This window comes from Myxine glutinosa, chromosome 6 (genome assembly GCF_964187855.1).
Source record: "Myxine glutinosa chromosome 6, kmMyxGlut1.1, whole genome shotgun sequence".
In the NCBI taxonomy this organism is placed as follows: domain Eukaryota; kingdom Metazoa; phylum Chordata; class Myxini; order Myxiniformes; family Myxinidae; genus Myxine; species Myxine glutinosa.
The window spans coordinates 2,812,354-2,834,210 of NC_136266.1; the positions used below are offsets into that span (position 1 = coordinate 2,812,354).

A 21,857-nucleotide genomic window follows, 5' to 3' on the forward strand; every position below is an offset into this window, starting at 1 on the left:
GCCACTGCCACATAGCGCTTGTTCGAACTGGTTGCCAGGCTGCTCACATCGTTCTTAAAGCCCTGTTGTGTAAACACACAGCACCCATACAATTATGGCTATTCAGCTCAAAAATACATTCAGGATTTATAACCTTTCTCCAGGAAAACATGCCTTATGTGGCCACACTTTCTGTTAAATAATTAATCCAGATAATGCACGGATATGGGAAAAATTGTTGAATTTTTAACACTTAACTTATATAGACATTATCTATACCTGTGGGGAATGCTTGCGCACTGCAAGCAACTACTCAGATGCATCCTATGTGCAGACATAATAAATATAAGCTTTATATTGTTGCGGATATGGGATTTGGCCTCCATCCATATCCGCTTGTAAATATTCCCCTATTTCCCCAATACTCCCCAACTATCCCCAATCCCCCATTCCCTAGTCCCATTGTCTGTAAATAACACTCTGTAGCCCCGACCTTCCCCTTTTTCCCCCATTAAATGTCGTGCCCAGGTTCACCGCATCTCACGTAGACAACTATAGGACATCTTGCTAGTTATTCTTAGTCTATGTCAGTTAAGGACTCGTTTCCATTAATTCTGACTCTTCGTTGCACCAGAATGTGATTGTTTGGCACCAGTAGTAAGTTTAGGACCTCCCCATACCTCCCCGCATCTCTTCCCCATGAAACAACAACACCAACAACAACAACAGCGGCGCGGGGAGTGCGCGTCCTCACTCCGGCTTGGTTAGCCGCCATTGACCATGTGCTCCGACGGGGTTACCACTCAGGGGCTGACTGTCAGCTCCTCGTCAAGGGCGGAGCCCGGTAACCGCCCGCACCCAATAAGAAGCGGCGGACCGATTCCATCTGGGGCGGAGCTAACGAGCCGAGGGCGTGTCACTCCCCGCTGGATACGCGCAGGAAGACGGAGGTGACGTCAGATGCGCCTCAGCTACGAAGGAGAACGGACGCCACCTCCAGCGCTGAGATACCTCCCGCCTCTCTGGACCGGACCGGGTCGATTCTGCCCCTGAGCCAAGGTGCACCTTGAGCCATCGATTCTGCCCTTCCTTGCCATCAATCCCTGTGTGAGTCAGTCTTGTCCCGTTTGTCTGTGGTCTGTCGGGAATAAGATAAGACCGTGTATAAGTGCCCACCTTTCTGTGCTGTACCTCTTGTGCCGTGTAATCTAAACATTCTGCAAACCCATATTATAACCTCCTCCGGAGGTCTTGAGAACTGTACCCCTGGTGTCGTGTCATTTAACCCAGCCGTTGTGTCCTTTCCTTCATTGATCTAGCGTAGCGCGATTCGGCCAACGTTCGAGTATAATCGGGTAACTTGTGCGAACACGGCGGCCATTCCGCTCGGCCCAGCATAACATCTTAATAAGTCGTGTCCGTAACAATATATTTGATGAAGTGATTTGTGAAATAGCTTTATATTTAAAAGTGCTGGGTTACAATGTTATGCAAGGCAAAGCACAAACTAAAAATGTTCCTATGTCAATGTCAAAGTAATTTACCTGTTGCTTTCATTTTTTCCTAAAGCTATTTACTATATGATTTAAAGACAGAAAAACATCAGAAATTCGATTTTGATAAAAGTCATCCACTACCAAAAGAAGGAATGAACGACAGAATGAATGAAAACATGGGAATGAAAATATTTGCTTTATTCATTAAATTGATGAATATTGAATGAAAATAAACATATTTAAATGACAATATTGTTGCGGTTTTGTGGTTTTATAATAAAGGTTAATTTCCCCTCCTAGTTAGTTACACTACAACATGTAGCCTCGTTTAAGCTCAGTTATTTCTTAGTAAATGTAAGCATAGACCTTTCCTGTGTTAGTTTTGCGTTGAGTAGGATAATGAGAATTAGGTGCCCTTATGATGCTTCGATGCTTTTGGTTTTGGCGCGAAATACCACGAGGCAGGCCTGAACAACTCGACCAAGGCCGAAGAAAGGCGGAGGAGGAGCCAACGGTAAGCGCGAGCCGCCAATCAGGGCTCGATGGGAGTGACTTACCACTGCGGCAAAAGGCGGGGTTTGGAACATTCGATTCGGGCTAGGGCGGGGCAATATAACCCTGTGCCCAGAGCCCCCACCTCAGTTATGAGATGAGCGCAGGGCAAGTCGGTTCGGAGCACTGAGTTATGAGCTGGAGTTATGAGAGTGAAAGCGCTGAGTTGAGTCATCGGTTGAGTCAGAGAGCCAGAGCAGTTCGGGTGAGAAGAGTTACGAATCAGAGTTGTGAGAAGACGCGCATGAGATTGCGTTGTGTCGAGTCATATCGGAGGAACTGAATAACTCCGTGTATACGAACTTTGCCCTGATCCCCACGCTCTGCGCAGTATTAATCGTGCTGTAAAGACGACCCGCGCCGGGCCACAGACGTGCGTATTTCCTTCTGCCTGCCTTTGCCGATATACGCGCCACGAGGATTTTCCCGCCTGCCTGCCTGCCTTCGCCGGGATACATGCTGTGACCGCCAGAGGACCCACGCTGGGTGAGCTGTTCCTGGAGCGACCGAAGCAGGCGCGTTCGGCGCGCGAACATTCTTCTTCCATTTTCCCGTGTGAGTGATCGGGCCCATGTCTGGGTATTAATTAAGACTGTTTAAGTTCTGCACTGTGTCCCTCCTTCTACCAAATCATTGTAACTAGTGCAAATAAATCTGTTCTTCCTTCTGATTCGACCGTCTTGTGTTTTTCATCATTGACCTCGCATGGTACGAATTAGATCACTCTGATCGGGTTCTATAAGAAAGGTAACAGCACGGGTCACGTGGTACGCCATCCGCTCGGGCGTACGCAATAATGTGTGGTTCGTGCGAGACTCGATCCCCGCTTCCGCTGCGGCGTGTGTACTCTCAAGGTACGTGCGAAATTGTCCTGAGACCCTTTTCCACGTCTGCCCGGAAGTGGCGACTCAGTCTCGCGGTTTCGAAGACCCAGAGAGAAAAAAGGGGCTTAATCTCCCCTTTGTAACGGGAACGGGCTTCCGAAAACCGCAACAATATAGTTAATACTCTTCATCTCATATTGATGTTAAATTGTCTTTTTTTATTTTTTTTATCATTAAACTGTTCTGATTCAGTTCTCTATTTTCCCCGTTGTTCTTTGCACACACAAGGCTATCCTTCATTTGCTCGTGAGCATCAAGTACAGACCAGCTCATATTACTCTCCATTAGTTCCCTCTTTTAACCCATTTACCGGTATGACAGGTTATATAAAGGGGTAGGTTTTAAACAGCAGGCTTGTTGATGTAATTCCTGCCACCGTTGTTGACCGAGTGATCGATCCAGTGTCATAGATTAAACTAGAAACGCACTCGGTAGAAAACATACCTCCACCAGGCTGAACAGTTTATGTTCTGTATCCCATTGATAGGCCGGATCTGGATTCAGACCTCAACCAAAATCGAATCGGCTTGTTGTCACCAAACCAACTCATCCCCCAAGTTTAGTCAGAACTCTCCCATAACTTTTTTAAAAAATATCATGTTATGTATCGCTTTTCGCCCAATCTCTCAATGGTGAAGAATCGCTTAAAAAATAAATAATTCTCGTATCCTAATCCATATTCAGATCTTCACCAAAATCCAAAATCGAATCGATTGGTCCTTATCACACACACAACCTTCAACAAAACAACAACCTTGACACAAAAGATTAGTCTTCTCCGTTTCCGGTTTCCCTGGCGAGGAAGCGTTTTTCGATCTCTCCATGTCATCAAAGTTTAAGTATTTTCCCATCCGTGTCTTTGTCAAATTTTCACTCGTTATTAGTCCCCTACCGGTGTACACCAGAGGGGTCAAAAGGTTTGCACTCCGTCCCTCCGTCTGTCAGTCTGTCCGTCTGTCCGTCTGTCTGTCTGTCTGTCAGTCCGTCCGTCACGAAAAGAACAGTTTTCCGGACTTGTTTTTCTAAACTCTTAATGCTAATGATTTCAAACTTGGTACATGGTTTCCTCATGATAAGTTACAGATCAAGTTCGAACTTCACGACGTTTCGATCATTTTTGACAAAGTTATGGCACTTTGAACTTTGGTAATTTCCCCAACAGTTTTCCGGACGACAGACTGCCGGTAGGGGACATGAATTGCAGCGCAATACTAAAGAATGCTTGTTTTATTGTGTATGTGTTACTGTGTGTTTCTAGTTAGTGTTGCTTTGTAATTCATGCAAACTTGTGTGTAATTAATCGTTTTCTTTTTGCATCGCGTGCGCGGCCTCGTAACTTGAGGCTTCCCTCCCCCCGTCGGTGTTTTGTGAATTTAAGTTTTTTTCCTTCGCTGTATTGCTTATTTCTTAGATTTTCTCTTCTCCCCCTAACTTCCCCGAATATCTACCCTTGGTCTAACATTTTAAATACAATTTTTTAAATTTATTTATTTATTAATTCCCTTCTCTCCTGTGTCCACGGCCCACATGTGCTGTTGGCCCACGCCAACAAAAGGCCCTGTCCACGTGTGCTGTTGCCTCGCCCCACCCCCTTTATCTCATTTTCTTCCACCTCTTCCTTCCATCTCCAGCCGATACTCGCCTTTCCAATTCTAGTTTCCACCATACTCATTCAACCCTTTCTCTTTCTTTCTCAGATCCAAGCCCTCACTTCAGGGAATTTTCCCAAATTGTTTTTTACAGTTTTGTTTTAATATTGTTTAAATATGTTAAAACTTTCCTCTGCAGTGTTTTATTTAGTGGTTTATTACAACATGCTGTTTTTCTTCCGATTTCGAAGGCTTTTTTCAATTTCATCAAATCATTCCATTTCAAAAAAAAATTAAATCTCCTACAGTCATTCCTTTCTACATTCTCTAAACTTACCTTCATTCCACCCCTCCTCTATCGTTTTTAAACAGATCTCTGACCTGAAAATCTCAATAAACCCAGTACGTAATAAATTTTCGTTTTTCATTAATCGTCCAACACTTTCTAAACTCTCCCCTCATCCCTCCCCTCCGAAACGCCCCCCTCAACCCTCAAATTAAAATTCCCCCCTCACCCCTCCAATCCTAAACTACCCCCTCACCCTTCCCATTCCAATCTCCCCCCCCCCCCCTACCATTTTTCTCCAATTCTCTCCCCTCCTCCTCAAAGCTGCCTCCTCCCCGCTTCCTCTCCCTTCCAACTCATACCTCCACCTCATCCAACCTTCTACTTCACTCTGCCACCCCTCAAACAACACCTCACTGTGCCTCATCCCATCACCATCAAACCTTTTGGCCTCCTCATACTTCCCTTTCTCCTCGCTCTTCTGCAATCTCTGACACACTAACAACAGCTCTCCCTACCTCCCCCTCTCCCTCCCCAATCTTACCCTACCCCTCCACTCCCCTGTCATGCACCCAATGCTCCCCAACCCTCTTCTTTAACGGTGTGGACCATAAACATCTGGGGCCTTAGCTCAAACCTGATTGATCTCTCCATACAGGTTGCTTCTGACAAACCAGACTTGATCTGCTTAACAAAAAACTTCCTCCTTCAATATGTCTCTGATTCCTTAACATCTCTCCCTGGTTACACCGTCCTCCGGTATGCTAGACCTGAGCCTCGTCCTGGAGGTGGGGTTGCTATATTTATCAAAACCTCTCTTCCTCGCTCTCCCTGCACTTCCCTCTCTCCACCCCATCCCCAGGAGTACCTCTGGTTATGGCTTCCCCTTCGCTCCCACCTTTTGTTCATATGTGTTCTGCACCGTCCTCCAAACAGTGATGACTCTATTTACATTTTTCTGTCTGACAACATGGACCAACTTCTATCCACTCATCCCAACTCTCTCTTCCTCATATGTGGCGTCTTCACCTGTCATCATGCCAGCTGGCTGGGTGTAGGTACCTCTCTCACCAGCCATGGCACCTCAGCAAAGGACTTCTGCAACTCATTGGGACTGACACAATCTGTCAACTTCCCGACCAGGATCTCAGTCAATGGAGTATCTTCTCTTCTAGACTTGGTTATGACTAACTTCCCTGCAAATGTCTGCTCTTCTTTTGCTCCAATCGGTTCATTAGATCATTTGCTTGTAAGAGTGGACATCTCTCTGGCATTTCTCAGAGAGCCTCTTCAGCGTCGACCAGTCTGGCATTTCACTCAGGCCAACTGGCACGGTCTTCAAGCAGCCGTCAATCATCTGGAATGGTCTCCCATCTCTACCGCCTCTGACATCAACTCTTCCTGGGAATTCTTCCAAAGTAAATTGCTCTCTCTCATGCACAGATTTATCCCATCTCGTCTTCAGTTGTCATACCCTTCCTCCCGTCCATGGTACACAGAATCTTGTGGTGAGGCAGTTGCCCTGAAACAACTTTTCTTTGCCTCTTGGAAGGCGAATCTAACTGAAGGTAATCTCAGTTCCTTTCACAAAGCCCAGAACAAGTGTGTGTCCACGCTCAGGAGAGCCAGGAAACAATTTCTCTCTAATCTCAGGACAAAACTCTCAAACCTGTCTCCTTCCTCCAAATCCTGGTGGCATCTGGTCAAATGTTCCTGGTGTTTGTTCCCCCTCCATCCCCTCCCTTACCTCAAATGGCTACACAGCTGACTCCGCACATAAAAAAAGCTGAATGCCTAAACTCTGTGTTTGCTTCAAAATCTTGTGTCCCAAACCCATCTCTCTCTGTACCCACCGTACCCAGTCAAATCCAGCTGCTCCTGGACTCTGTGTCCTTCTCTCCTGACAAGGTGGAAAAGTTTCTGTCAAACCTCGACTCTGATTCTGAAACTGGACCAGATGGCATCAGCCCACAGGTCCTAAAATCCTGCTCTGCTGCTCTAACTCACCCTCTCTCTGTTCTTTTCACCCTATCTTTTGCTCAAGGTCATCTGCCAGCATCCTGGAAATCAGCAAACATTACCGCTTTACACAAAAAAGGTGCAAAAACAGATCCTTGCAACTACAGACCAATCAGCCTGCTCCCATTCATCAGCAAGGTCATTGAATCCATCATTGCTTCTGATATTAAATCCTTTTTATTCTCCAATGGCTTGATCTCTGATCATCAATTTGGATTCAGACCAGGTCATTCTACTCTGGACATGGTGCTTCTGCTGTCTCAACAATGGATGGAGGTCCTCAACGCCAAACAGGAAATCAGAGCTGTCTCCCTTGACATATCACGTGCCTTCAATATGGTCTGGCACCCCGCTATGCTCACCAAACTCTCTTCCTATGGTATCCATGGAAATCTCCACACATGGCTTGCGGACTTCCTTTCTGGTTGCAGTCAACGTGCGGCCCTGAATGGAATTCTCTCATCTCCCCTTCCTGTTCAGGCTGGAGTTCCCCAAGGCAGTGTTCTGGGCCTGTGCTTTTTCTGGTCTTTATCAATGATCTCTCCGACTCTCTGGAAAAACCCTCTCTATCTCTTAGCTGATGACTCCACTCGCTGCCGCTGCATATCTTATCCCTCAGATCGGCAGTCTGCAGCCTCCTCACTCTCTGCAGACCTGGACAAAATCACAGACTGGTCAAACAAGTGGAACATGTCTTTCAATCCTGACAAATCTCACACTCTTACTTTGTCTCTCCGTCTCTTAATTTCTCTTAATTGCTTCAGCCGTTATTGTGCTCGGCACGATGACATTTATCAACATTTTGAAGATTAACAAATTGGCGATTTTGCGATCTTTCTTTTATTTTTACTTTATCTCGATCTGGAACATTGGCATTGTATTTTGGCGTATTTTTCAATCATGTTAGTTATGAGAACGTTCGAGAATAAAATTTATGGCTTTAACATGCTTATGACGTCACTCTATAGTAGTTTTGAAGCGTATCATTTTGTACACATTTGAATGGGCAGCGTTCTTTTTCCTGTGCCATCCCTACATATAAAGTACTATCATATTCCATGATATATAAAGCTCTTTGTTACCACGGACTCACTGATATAAATGTTTCGTACCTTCTCGGTCGGGTAGAAAGCTGAAATTTTGCATACTGCTGCAACTCAAAGCCAATATCCCCGGAAAAATCACAAAACCGTCAGAACGTTTGTGTAAATGAAACTATACACAAATAAGAGGCAGCCGGTGCAGGCTCTGTCTGTTCACTGCAGATCAAGTGATCCAAGACAGTGGAGCTAACACTGGAACTGGTTTCTAGGCAACGGTAACAAGTGCCTCTTCCTCCCCTTATTTTAAAACTATTTAATAATCAGTTTTTTTAAATTAATTACTTTTTAAAGATCAATTCATATTTAGTTATTATTTATTTATTTAAAGGTACCTAAATGCAAGGAACTTTCATGCAGGAGGAGACCATTTGGCTCATCAAGCCGATGCTGCAGCAACACATTAATTACCTCTGCCACCGAAGGCTGATGGAGGTTATGTTTTCACCCCTGTCTGTCTTTTTGTTTGTTTGTCTGTGAACAGGATGTCTCAAAAGGTTGTGGACGGATTCGGACGAAATTTTGCAGAGATGTAGCGTATGTAACAAGGACGAAATGATTCGATTTTGGTGAAGGTCCGGATCCGAATCCGGTTAGTAGAATTTTTTAAGCGATTCTTCACCATTGGGAGATAGGGCCAAAAACGATACATAGCAGGATATCTCAAAAAGTTGTGGACGGATTTGGACAAAACTTGGTGGACCGTTTGGACGTGTCACAAGGACAAAGAGATTCGATTTTGGTGAAGATCTGAATGTGGATTCGGATACGAGAATTATTTCAAAAAAAAAATTGCATTTTATTTTATGTCTTATTTTTATGTTTGTATACAAAGGCAAGGCTCGTGGAAGAGCCAGAAAATAGAATAAATCAGGATGAATGAATGAATGAATGATCGTTTTAAGGCCATTTTCCCCGCTGGAGCGGGGGTTAGCCTTGCGGGCCCCATGACAATCATGGTTTCCCTTTTGAGGCAATGTTTTTACGGCCGGATGCCCTTCCTGACGCCAACCCTTGGTCGCCTCTTACGATCCGCAGGGATACGGTGTACCTATTCTAAATTGGGGTACACACCGTGATAATTCATCCAGGCAAGCTGGTACTCAATTTGCCGACCTCGGAAGGATGACAGGCCGAGTCAACCCCCCTGGTGTTAATTCAGCGATTGACCGGGATTCGAACCCAGGATCCTAGGATCCCAAGCCGGCACCCTAACCGCTAAGCCAACACCAGGCTGCAACAGAATAAAAGGTACAGTAGAAAGAGGAGGAGAAACATGCCAACAGGGACAAATTAGAGGGACTTGGAGAAATAAGGGATTTTATTTATTTATATTTTTTTGTATACAGAATCGAGGCTCGTGAAAGAGCTAACACATTGAACATGAAAACATACACAGACACATAAAACATACAATGAAGGGAGCGGGGGACAAGAGTGGGAGAGAGAGAAGCACACAAGCGCAACAACAGAAGAGAACAGGGATGCTGGTAGATCTGTGGAAGAGGGAGGGCTGGGGGAGGAGGGAGGGGTGGGTACACGGTATAAAGCAAATGAACACTACTAGGGATTTCATGAAAGAAATTGGGGATTTAAAGACGTGGATTTGGGGTGTTTTAGCGGGGGTAGAAAAGAAAAGATCAAGGTTTTGGATGGGGGGAGATAAGAGATGGTGGTGAACAGCTGTTTTAAAGACCTGGAGGGTGGAGTGGGATTGAAGAGAGTGAGGGAGTTTGTTCCAGAGGCGGGAGAAAAGAGGAATGAAGGAGTGAAGGTGAGCAGAGAGTCTTGATTTTGGCAGTTTAACCATCAGAGGGTGGCTGGCAGATCTTGTGCGACCTGTAGGAATATTTGGGGGACAGAGCACAGAGAGAGCTGGGGGAGCAAGGCAGGAGAGGAGTCGGTAGAAGATGGAAAGACCACCAACCTGCCTGCGGTGAGTGGGTGAAAGGCCCTTGGAGATAGCGTCATCGCGGGAGATTCCAATGATTCTGAAAGGTTTGGTTTCAACAGTGTGAAGCCGAGCTAGGTGTGAGGCAGGAGCACCAGCCCAGAGGGGAGAGCAGTATTCCATTGAGCTGCAGATGAAAGCCTTGTATGTGGTGAGGAGCTCAGGTGTGCCAAGGAAGGACTTCGCACGACGGAGGATGCCCAGTCGGCGACTGGCTTTGGAGGCCAGCTTGGAAATGTGGTTTTCCCAGGAAAGATCATGGCAGATAGTGAGACCCAAAAGCTTCAAGCCCAAAAGCTAAGCTAAAGACTTAACTTCCATCTTTTTTCCGCACGCGCACAACAACCATCATAGGCGTGTGCTCAGCTCGTGTTCACTGGAAGCGTCCGTATTTAATCTTTTCATATAAATTTGATAAAGAAATTCAAGCTTTTATTGTGACATTGACCTTCCTCGTGCGCAAATAATTTTGCACTCCAAGGTTTGGACAAACATCCATGTGCAGTCTCAGCCCCCTGGTAAGATGGTACAGGAGCTGTCAATGGTGTTAGTGATATACACGACACCAGGTAAGCAGGATAGGAATGAGGGCGGAATGGCGTTTCTCACCTGCAGTAGCTGCTGTGTGTTTGATTCAATGTTGTAAATGACAGCCACTTGTCCACAGGCGTACACGACAGCCTGCCGTTGTCCATCGTTCAGACAGTGGATCCTCACACTGCAGTTCACTCCCAGGCACCACTCCAGCTTCTACATAAAATGCACACAAGCAGGAGACATTGTTATAGAAAATAACGTTAACTACTGAGAGCGTCTGGATGTACCAGCTGACAGAGGAACGCGCGTACTTACTCTACAGGTGACACAAAGTGTCGTTTTCGGGGCTGAGATGGATTCATTAAAAACAATTGTCATCGGGATAAACTGTGAAATGAACGGGCAGCACTAGGCCAGGCCAAATAAATTGAGTGGAAGATGTGATGCAATTCTAAACGCACAGATTTTCCTCTCTTATGGATAAATACGATTTGATCAATGTCATCTCATGAAGCAATCAATGTCATCTCATGAAGCAATCAATGTCATCTTATGAAGCAATCAATGTCATCTTATGCAGCAATCAATGTCATCTTATGCAGCAATCAATGTCATCTTATGCAGCAATCAATGTCATCTTATGAAGCAATCAATGTCATCTTATGAAGCAATCAATGTCATCTTATGAAGCAATCAATGTCATCTTATGCAGCAATCAATGTCATCTTATGAAGCAATCAATGTCATCTTATGCAGCAATCAATGTCATCTTATGCAGCAATCAATGTCATCTCATGAAGCAATCAATGTCATCTTATGAAGCAATCAATGTCATCTCATGAAGCAATCAATGTCATCTTATGCAGCAATCAATGTCATCTTATGCAGCAATCAATGTCATCTTATGCAGCAATCAATGTCATCTTATGCAGCAATCAATGTCATCTCATGAAGCAATCAATGTCATCTTATGAAGCAATCAATGTCATCTCATGAAGCAATCAATGTCATCTTATGCAGCAATCAATGTCATCTTATGCAGCAATCAATGTCATCTTATGAAGCAATCAATGTCATCTTATGCAGCAATCAATGTCATCTTATGAAGCAATCAATGTCATCTTATGCAGCAATCAATGTCATCTTATGCAGCAATCAATGTCATCTTATGAAGCAATCAATGTCATCTTATGAAGCAATCAATGTCATCTTATGAAGCAATCAATGTCATCTTATGCAGCAATCAATGTCATCTTATGCAGCAATCAATGTCATCTTATGAAGCAATCAATGTCATCTTATGCAGCAATCAATGTCATCTTATGCAGCAATCAATGTCATCTTATGAAGCAATCAATGTCATCTCATGAAGCAATCAATGTCATCTTATGAAGCAATCAATGTCATCTTATGCAGCAATCAATGTCATCTTATGCAGCAATCAATGTCATCTTATGAAGCAATCAATGTCATCTTATGCAGCAATCAATGTCATCTTATGAAGCAATCAATGTCATCTTATGAAGCAATCAATGTCATCTTATGCAGCAATCAATGTCATCTTATGAAGCAATCAATGTCATCTCATGAAGCAATCAATGTCATCTTATGAAGCAATCAATGTCATCTTATGCAGCAATCAATGTCATCTTATGCAGCAATCAATGTCATCTTATGAAGCAATCAATGTCATCTCATGAAGCAATCAATGTCATCTTATGAAGCAATCAATGTCATCTTATGCAGCAATCAATGTCATCTTATGAAGCAATCAATGTCATCTTATGAAGCAATCAATGTCATCTTATGAAGCAATCAATGTCATCTTATGCAGCAATCAATGTCATCTTATGCAGCAATCAATGTCATCTTATGAAGCAATCAATGTCATCTTATGCAGCAATCAATGTCATCTTATGAAGCAATCAATGTAATCTTATGCAGCAATCAATGTCATCTTATGCAGCAATCAATGTCATCTCATGAAGCAATCAATGTCATCTCATGAAGCAATCAATGTCATCTTATGAAGCAATCAATGTCATCTTATGCAGCAATCAATGTCATCTTATGAAGCAATCAATGTCATCTCATGAAGCAATCAATGTCATCTTATGAAGCAATCAATGTCATCTTATGAAGCAATCAATGTCATCTCATGAAGCAATCAATGTCATCTTATGAAGCAATCAATGTCATCTTATGCAGCAATCAATGTCATCTTATGCAGCAATCAATGTCATCTTATGAAGCAATCAATGTCATCTCATGAAGCAATCAATGTCATCTTATGCAGCAATCAATGTCATCTTATGCAGCAATCAATGTCATCTCATGAAGCAATCAATGTCATCTCATGAAGCAATCAATGTCATCTTATGAAGCAATCAATGTCATCTTATGCAGCAATCAATGTCATCTTATGAAGCAATCAATGTCATCTTATGAAGCAATCAATGTCATCTTATGAAGCAATCAATGTCATCTTATGCAGCAATCAATGTCATCTTATGCAGCAATCAATGTCATCTTATGAAGCAATCAATGTCATCTTATGCAGCAATCAATGTCATCTTATGAAGCAATCAATGTAATCTTATGCAGCAATCAATGTCATCTTATGCAGCAATCAATGTCATCTTATGCAGCAATCAATGTAATCTTATGCAGCAATCAATGTCATCTTATGCAGCAATCAATGTCATCTTATGAAGCAATCAATGTCATCTTATGCAGCAATCAATGTCATCTCATGAAGCAATCAATGTCATCTCATGAAGCAATCAATGTCATTTTATGCAGCAATCAATGTCATCTCATGAAGCAATCAATGTCAGCTCATGAAGCAATCAATGTCATCTTATGCAGCAATCAATGTCATCTTATGCAGCAATCAATGTCATCTCATGAAGCAATCAATGTCATCTCATGAAGCAATCAATGTCATCTTATGCAGCAATCAATGTCATCTTATGCAGCAATCAATGTCATCTTATGAAGCAATCAATGTCATCTCATGAAGCAATCAATGTCATCTTATGAAGCAATCAATGTCATCTTATGCAGCAATCAATGTCATCTTATGCAGCAATCAATGTCATCTTATGAAGCAATCAATGTCATCTCATGAAGCAATCAATGTCATCTTATGAAGCAATCAATGTCATCTTATGCAGCAATCAATGTCATCTTATGCAGCAATCAATGTCATCTTATGAAGCAATCAATGTCATCTCATGAAGCAATCAATGTCATCTTATGAAGCAATCAATGTCATCTTATGCAGCAATCAATGTCATCTTATGAAGCAATCAATGTCATCTTATGAAGCAATCAATGTCATCTTATGAAGCAATCAATGTCATCTTATGCAGCAATCAATGTCATCTTATGCAGCAATCAATGTCATCTTATGAAGCAATCAATGTCATCTTATGCAGCAATCAATGTCATCTTATGAAGCAATCAATGTCATCTTATGCAGCAATCAATGTCATCTTATGCAGCAATCAATGTCATCTTATGAAGCAATCAATGTCATCTTATGCAGCAATCAATGTCATCTTATGAAGCAATCAATGTCATCTTATGCAGCAATCAATGTCATCTTATGAAGCAATCAATGTCATCTTATGCAGCAATCAATGTCATCTTATGAAGCAATCAATGTCATCTTATGCAGCAATCAATGTCATCTTATGAAGCAATCAATGTCATCTTATGCAGCAATCAATGTCATCTTATGCAGCAATCAATGTCATCTTATGCAGCAATCAATGTCATCTTATGAAGCAATCAATGTCATCTCATGAAGCAATCAATCTCATCTTATGAAGCAATCAATGTCATCTTATGCAGCAATCAATGTCATCTTATGCAGCAATCAATGTCATCTTATGAAGCAATCAATGTCATCTTATGAAGCAATCAATGTCATCTTATGCAGCAATCAATGTCATCTTATGCAGCAATCAATGTCATCTTATGAAGCAATCAATGTCATCTTATGCAGCAATCAATGTCATCTTATGCAGCAATCAATGTCATCTTATGCAGCAATCAATGTCATCTTATGAAGCAATCAATGTCATCTTATGCAGCAATCAATGTCATCTTATGCAGCAATCAATGTCATCTTATGAAGCAATCAATGTCATCTTATGCAGCAATCAATGTCATCTTATGCAGCAATCAATGTCATCTTATGAAGCAATCAATGTCATCTTATGCAGCAATCAATGTCATCTTATGAAGCAATCAATGTCATCTTATGCAGCAATCAATGTCATCTTATGCAGCAATCAATGTCATCTTATGCAGCAATCAATGTCATCTTATGAAGCAATCAATGTCATCTTATGCAGCAATCAATGTCATCTTATGCAGCAATCAATGTCATCTTATGAAGCAATCAATGTCATCTTATGCAGCAATCAATGTCATCTTATGAAGCAATCAATGTCATCTTATGAAGCAATCAATGTCATCTTATGAAGCAATCAATGTCATCTTATGCAGCAATCAATGTCATCTTATGCAGCAATCAATGTCATCTTATGAAGCAATCAATGTCATCTTATGCAGCAATCAATGTCATCTTATGAAGCAATCAATGTCATCTTATGCAGCAATCAATGTCATCTTATGCAGCAATCAATGTCATCTTATGAAGCAATCAATGTCATCTTATGCAGCAATCAATGTCATCTTATGAAGCAATCAATGTCATCTTATGAAGCAATCAATGTCATCTTATGCAGCAATCAATGTCATCTTATGCAGCAATCAATGTCATCTTATGAAGCAATCAATGTCATCTTATGAAGCAATCAATGTCATCTTATGAAGCAATCAATGTCATCTTATGCAGCAATCAATGTCATCTCATGAAGCAATCAATGTCAGCTCATGAAGCAATCAATGTCATCTTATGAAGCAATCAATGTCATCTTATGCAGCAATGTCATCTTATGAAGCAATCAATGTCATCTTATGAAGCAATCAATGTCATCTTATGAAGCAATCAATGTCATCTTATGCAGCAATCAATGTCATCTCATGAAGCAATCAATGTCATCTCATGAAGCAATCAATGTCATTTTATGCAGCAATCAATGTCATCTCATGAAGCAATCAATGTCAGCTCATGAAGCAATCAATGTCATCTTATGCAGCAATCAATGTCATCTTATGCAGCAATCAATGTCATCTCATGAAGCAATCAATGTCATCTCATGAAGCAATCAATGTCATCTTATGCAGCAATCAATGTCATCTTATGCAGCAATCAATGTCATCTTATGAAGCAATCAATGTCATCTTATGCAGCAATCAATGTCATCTTATGCAGCAATCAATGTCATCTTATGAAGCAATCAATGTCATCTTATGCAGCAATCAATGTCATCTTATGCAGCAATCAATGTCATCTTATGAAGCAATCAATGTCATCTTATGAAGCAATCAATGTCATCTTATGCAGCAATCAATGTCATCTTATGAAGCAATCAATGTCATCTTATGCAGCAATCAATGTCATCTTATGAAGCAATCAATGTCATCTTATGCAGCAATCAATGTCATCTTATGAAGCAATCAATGTCAATGCTTAGGTGTGGCCATCCCGGTTCATTGCACCACATGAGCAGGTGAAAAGGTGTAAATGTGTTGTGGGACATCGTCCGAACCTTCCCACACCATTTGAACATCACCGACCACAAAACACACACACCAAACCGGTAACCGCTACGCCTTGATAAAAGGTGAGGGTCACGCGTGCACTCTCGCAGCACTCAATAGGCACGAGTTCGACAGACATTCGTGAAACCCGTGTCCGAGAGGCTCCAAGTTGCACATGTGGAGACGCCATGTCGATGTGCGACGAAACCACAAAGTGGTTGATTAAACCCAGACAGCAGATGGGGGTAAGAGACGCACACGAGGGTAACGATGACAGGTAAACTAAATAGACATCAGATTCCGGTCCATGATCAATTTGGGGTTTTCAAAGGTTAACGCTGCTAACAATCATTAGGATTAAGGTATAACTGATGAATAATTAACCACTCTTTTACTGGGGTTTCAAAGGTTAACGCTGCTAACAATCATTAGGATTAAGGTATAACTGATGAATAATTAACCACTCTTTTACTGGGTTTTCAAAGGTTAACGCTGCTAACAATCATTAGGATTAAGGTATAACTGATGAATAATTAACCACTCTTTTACTGGGGTTTCAAAGGTTAACGCTGCTAACAATCATTAGGATTAAGGTATAACTGATGAATAATTAACCACTCTTTTACTGGGTTTTCAAAGGTTAACGCTGTTAACAATCATTAGGATTAAGGTATAACTGATGAATAATTAACCACTCTTTTACTGGGGTTTCAAAGGTTAACGCTGCTAACAATCATTAGGATTAAGGTATAACTGATGAATAATTAACCACTCTTTTACTGGGTTTTCAAAGGTTAACGCTGCTAACAATCATTAGGATTAAGGTATAACTGATGAATAATTAACCACTCTTTTACTGGGGTTTCAAAGGTTAACGCTGCTAACAATCATTAGGATTAAGGTATAACTGATGAATAATTAACCACTCTTTTACTGGGTTTTCAAAGGTTAACGCTGCTAACAATCATTAGGATTAAGGTATAACTTATGAATAATTAACCACTCTTTTACTGGGTTTTCAAAGGTTAACGCTGCTAACAATCATTAGGATTAAGGTATAACTGATGAATAATTAACCACTCTTTTACTGGGTTTTCAAAGGTTAACGCTGCTAACAATCATTAGGATTAAGGTATAACTGATGAATAATTAACCACTCTTTTACTGGGGTTTCAAAGGTTAACGCTGCTAACAATCATTAGGATTAAGGTATAACTGATGAATAATTAACCACTCTTTTACTGGGTTTTCAAAGGTTAACGCTGCTAACAATCATTAGGATTAAGGTATAACTGATGAATAATTAACCACTCTTTTACTGGGTTTTCAAAGGTTAACGCTGCTAACAATCATTAGGATTAAGGTATAACTGATGAATAATTAACCACTCCTTTACTGGGGTTTCAAAGGTTAACGCTGCTAACAATCATTAGGATTAAGGTATAACTGATGAATAATTAACCACTCTTTTACTGGGGTTTCAAAGGTTAACGCTGCTAACAATCATTAGGATTAAGGTATAACTGATGAATAATTAACCACTCTTTTACTGGGGTTTCAAAGGTTAACGCTGCTAACAATCATTAGGATTAAGGTATAACTGATGAATAATTAACCACTCTTTTACTGGGTTTTCAAAGGTTAACGCTGCTAACAATCATTAGGATTAAGGTATAACTGATGAATAATTAACCACTCTTTTACTGGGTTTTCAAAGGTTAACGCTGCTAACAATCATTAGGATTAAGGTATAACTGATGAATAATTAACCACTCTTTTACTGGGTTTTCAAAGGTTAACGCTGCTAACAATCATTAGGATTAAGGTACAACTGATGAATAATTAACCACTCTTTTACTGGGGTTTCAAAGGTTAACGCTGCTAACAATCATTAGGATTAAGGTATAACTGATGAATAATTAACCACTCTTTTACTGGGGTTTCAAAGGTTAACGCTGCTAACAATCATTAGGATTAAGGTATAACTGATGAATAATTAACCACTCTTTTACTGGGTTTTCAAAGGTTAACGCTGCTAACAATCATTAGGATTAAGGTATAACTGATGAATAATTAACCACTCTTTTACTGGGTTTTCAAAGGTTAACGCTGCTAACAATCATTAGGATTAAGGTATAACTGATGAATAATTAACCACTCTTTTACTGGGTTTTCAAAGGTTAACGCTGCTAACAATCATTAGGATTAAGTTATAACTGATGAATAATTAACCACTCTTTTACTGCGTTTTCAAAGGTTAACGCTGCTAACAATCATTAGGATTAAGGTATAACTGATGAATAATTAACCACTCTTTTACTGGGTTTTCAAAGGTTAACGCTGCTAACAATCATTAGGATTAAGGTACAACTGATGAATAATTAACCACTCTTTTACTGGGGTTTCAAAGGTTAACGCTGCTAACAATCATTAGGATTAAGGTATAACTGATGAATAATTAACCACTCTTTTACTGGGGTTTCAAAGGTTAACGCTGCTAACAATCATTAGGATTAAGGTATAACTGATGAATAATTAACCACTCTTTTACTGGGGTTTCAAAGGTTAACGCTGCTAACAATCATTAGGATTAAGGTATAACTGATGAATAATTAACCACTCTTTTACTGGGTTTTCAAAGGTTAACGCTGCTAACAATCATTAGGATTAAGGTATAACTGATGAATAATTAACCACTCTTTTACTGGGGTTTCAAAGGTTAACGCTGCTAACAATCATTAGGATTAAGGTATAACTGCTGAATAATTAACCACTCTTTTACTGGGTTTTCAAAGGTTAACGCTGCTAACAATCATTAGGATTAAGGTATAACTGATGAATAATTAACCACTCTTTTACTGGGGTTTCAAAGGTTAACGCTGCTAACAATCATTAGGATTAAGGTATAACTGATGAATAATTAACCACTCTTTTACTGGGTTTTCAAAGGTTAACGCTGCTAACAATCATTAGGATTAAGGTATAACTGATGAATAATTAACCACTTTTACTGGGTTTTCAAAGGTTAACGCTGCTAACAATCATTAGGATTAAGGTATAACTGATGAATAATTAACCACTCTTTTACTGCGTTTTCAAAGGTTAACGCTGCTAACAATCATTAGGATTAAGGTATAACTGATGAATAATTAACCACTCTTTTACTGGGTTTTCAAAGGTTAACGCTGCTAACAATCATTAGGATTAAGGTACAACTGATGAATAATTAACCACTCTTTTACTGGGGTTTCAAAGGTTAACGCTGCTAACAATCATTAGGATTAAGGTATAACTGATGAATAATTAACCACTCTTTTACTGGGGTTTCAAAGGTTAACGCTGCTAACAATCATTAGGATTAAGGTATAACTGATGAATAATTAACCACTCTTTTACTGGGGTTTCAAAGGTTAACGCTGCTAACAATCATTAGGATTAAGGTATAACTGATGAATAATTAACCACTCTTTTACTGGGTTTTCAAAGGTTAACGCTGCTAACAATCATTAGGATTAAGGTATAACTGATGAATAATTAACCACTCTTTTACTGGGGTTTCAAAGGTTAACGCTGCTAACAATCATTAGGATTAAGGTATAACTGATGAATAATTAACCACTCTTTTACTGGGTTTTCAAAGGTTAACGCTGCTAACAATCATTAGGATTAAGGTATAACTGATGAATAATTAACCACTCTTTTACTGGGGTTTCAAAGGTTAACGCTGCTAACAATCGTTAGGATTAAGGTATAACTTATGAATAATTAACCACTCTTTTACTGGGGTTTTAAAGTTTAACGCTGCTAACAATCATTAGGATTAAGGTATAACTGATGAATAATTAACCACTCTTTCACTGGGGTTTCAAAGGTTAACGCTGCTAACAATCGTTAGGATTAAGGTATAATGATGAATAATTAACCACTCTTTTACTGGGTTTTCAAAGGTTAACGCTGCTAACAATCATTAGGATTAAGGTATAACTGATGAATAATTAACCACTCTTTTACTGGGGTTTCAAAGGTTAACGCTGCTAACAATCATTAGGATTAAGGTATAACTGATGAATAATTAACCACTCTTTTACTGGGGTTTCAAAGGTTAACGCTGCTAACAATCATTAGGATTAAGGTATAACTTATGAATAATTAACCACTCTTTTACTGGGGTTTCAAAGGTTAACGCTGCTAACAATCATTAGGATTAAGGTATAACTGATGAATAATTAACCACTCTTTTACTGGGTTTTCAAAGGTTAACGCTGCTAACAATCATTAGGATTAAGGTATAACTGATGAATAATTAACCACTCTTTTACTGGGTTTTCAAAGGTTAACGCTGCTAACAATCATTAGGATTAAGGTATAACTGATGAATAATTAACCACTCTTTTACTGGGGTTTCAAAGGTTAACGCTGCTAACAATCATTAGGATTAAGGTATAACTGATGAATAATTAACCACTCTTTTACTGGGTTTTCAAAGGTTAACGCTGCTAACAATCATTAGGATTAAGGTATAACTGATGAATAATTAACCACTCTTTTACTGGGGTTTCAAAGGTTAACGCTGCTAACAATCATTAGGATTAAGGTATAACTGATGAATAATTAACCACTCTTTTACTGGGTTTCAAAGGTTAACGCTGCTAACAATCATTAGGATTAAGGTATAACTGATGAATAATTAACCACTCTTTACTGGGTTTTCAAAGGTTAACGCTGCTAACAATCATTAGGATTAAGGTATAACTGATGAATAATTAACCACTCTTTTACTGGGTTTTCAAAGGTTAACGCTGCTAACAATCATTAGGATTAAGGTATAACTGATGAATAATTAACCACTCTTTTACTGGGTTTTCAAAGGTTAACGCTGCTAACAATCATTAGGATTAAGGTATAACTGATGAATAATTAACCACTCTTTTACTGGGTTTTCAAAGGTTAACGCTGCTAACAATCATTAGGATTAAGGTATAACTGATGAATAATTAACCACTCTTTTACTGGGTTTTCAAAGGTTAACGCTGCTAACAATCATTAGGATTAAGGTATAACTGATGAATAATTAACCACTCTTTTACTGGGTTTTCAAAGGTTAACGCTGCTAACAATCATTAGGATTAAGGTATAACTGATGAATAATTAACCACTCTTTTACTGGGTTTTCAAAGGTTAACGCTGCTAACAATCATTAGGATTAAGGTATAACTGATGAATAATTAACCACTCTTTTACTGGGTTTTCAAAGGTTAACGCTGCTAACAATCATTAGGATTAAGGTATAACTGATGAATAATTAACCACTCTTTTACTGGGTTTTCAAAGGGGTTAACGCTGCTAACAATCATTAGGATTAAGGTATAACTGATGAATAATTAACCACTCTTTTACTGGGTTTTCAAAGGTTAACGCTGCTAACAATCATTAGGATTAAGGTATAACTGATGAATAATTAACCACTCTTTTACTGGGTTTTCAAAGGTTAACGCTGCTAACAATCATTAGGATTAAGGTATAACTGATGAATAATTAACCACTCTTTTACTGGGTTTTCAAAGGTTAACGCTGCTAACAATCATTAGGATTAAGGTATAACTGATGAATAATTAATCACTCTTTTACTGCGTTTTCAAAGGTTAACGCTGCTAACAATCATTAGGATTAAGGTATAACTGATGTATAATTAACCACTCTTTTACTGCGTTTTCAAAGGTTAACGCTGCTAACAATCATGAGGATTAAGGTATAACTGATGAATAATTAACCACTCTTTTACTGC

General features: G+C 40.0%; 1 protein-coding gene across 1 annotated transcript in view; it reads right to left on the reverse strand.

The window, feature by feature from the left end:
• The window catches only part of CFAP251 (cilia and flagella associated protein 251), a 173,872-nt gene that overhangs the window by 114,213 nt on the left and 37,802 nt on the right, over nucleotides 1-21,857 (reverse strand). Inside the window, exons 4-5 of the mRNA XM_068119135.2 lie at nucleotides 10,466-10,606; nucleotides 1-62 (exon numbers count right to left, since the gene is read on the reverse strand). The exon at nucleotides 1-62 is cut by the window's left edge and continues 48 nt beyond it. Of these exons, the coding sequence (XP_067975236.2) occupies nucleotides 1-62; nucleotides 10,466-10,606 (203 nt within the window). The remainder of the gene's footprint in view (nucleotides 63-10,465; nucleotides 10,607-21,857) is intronic.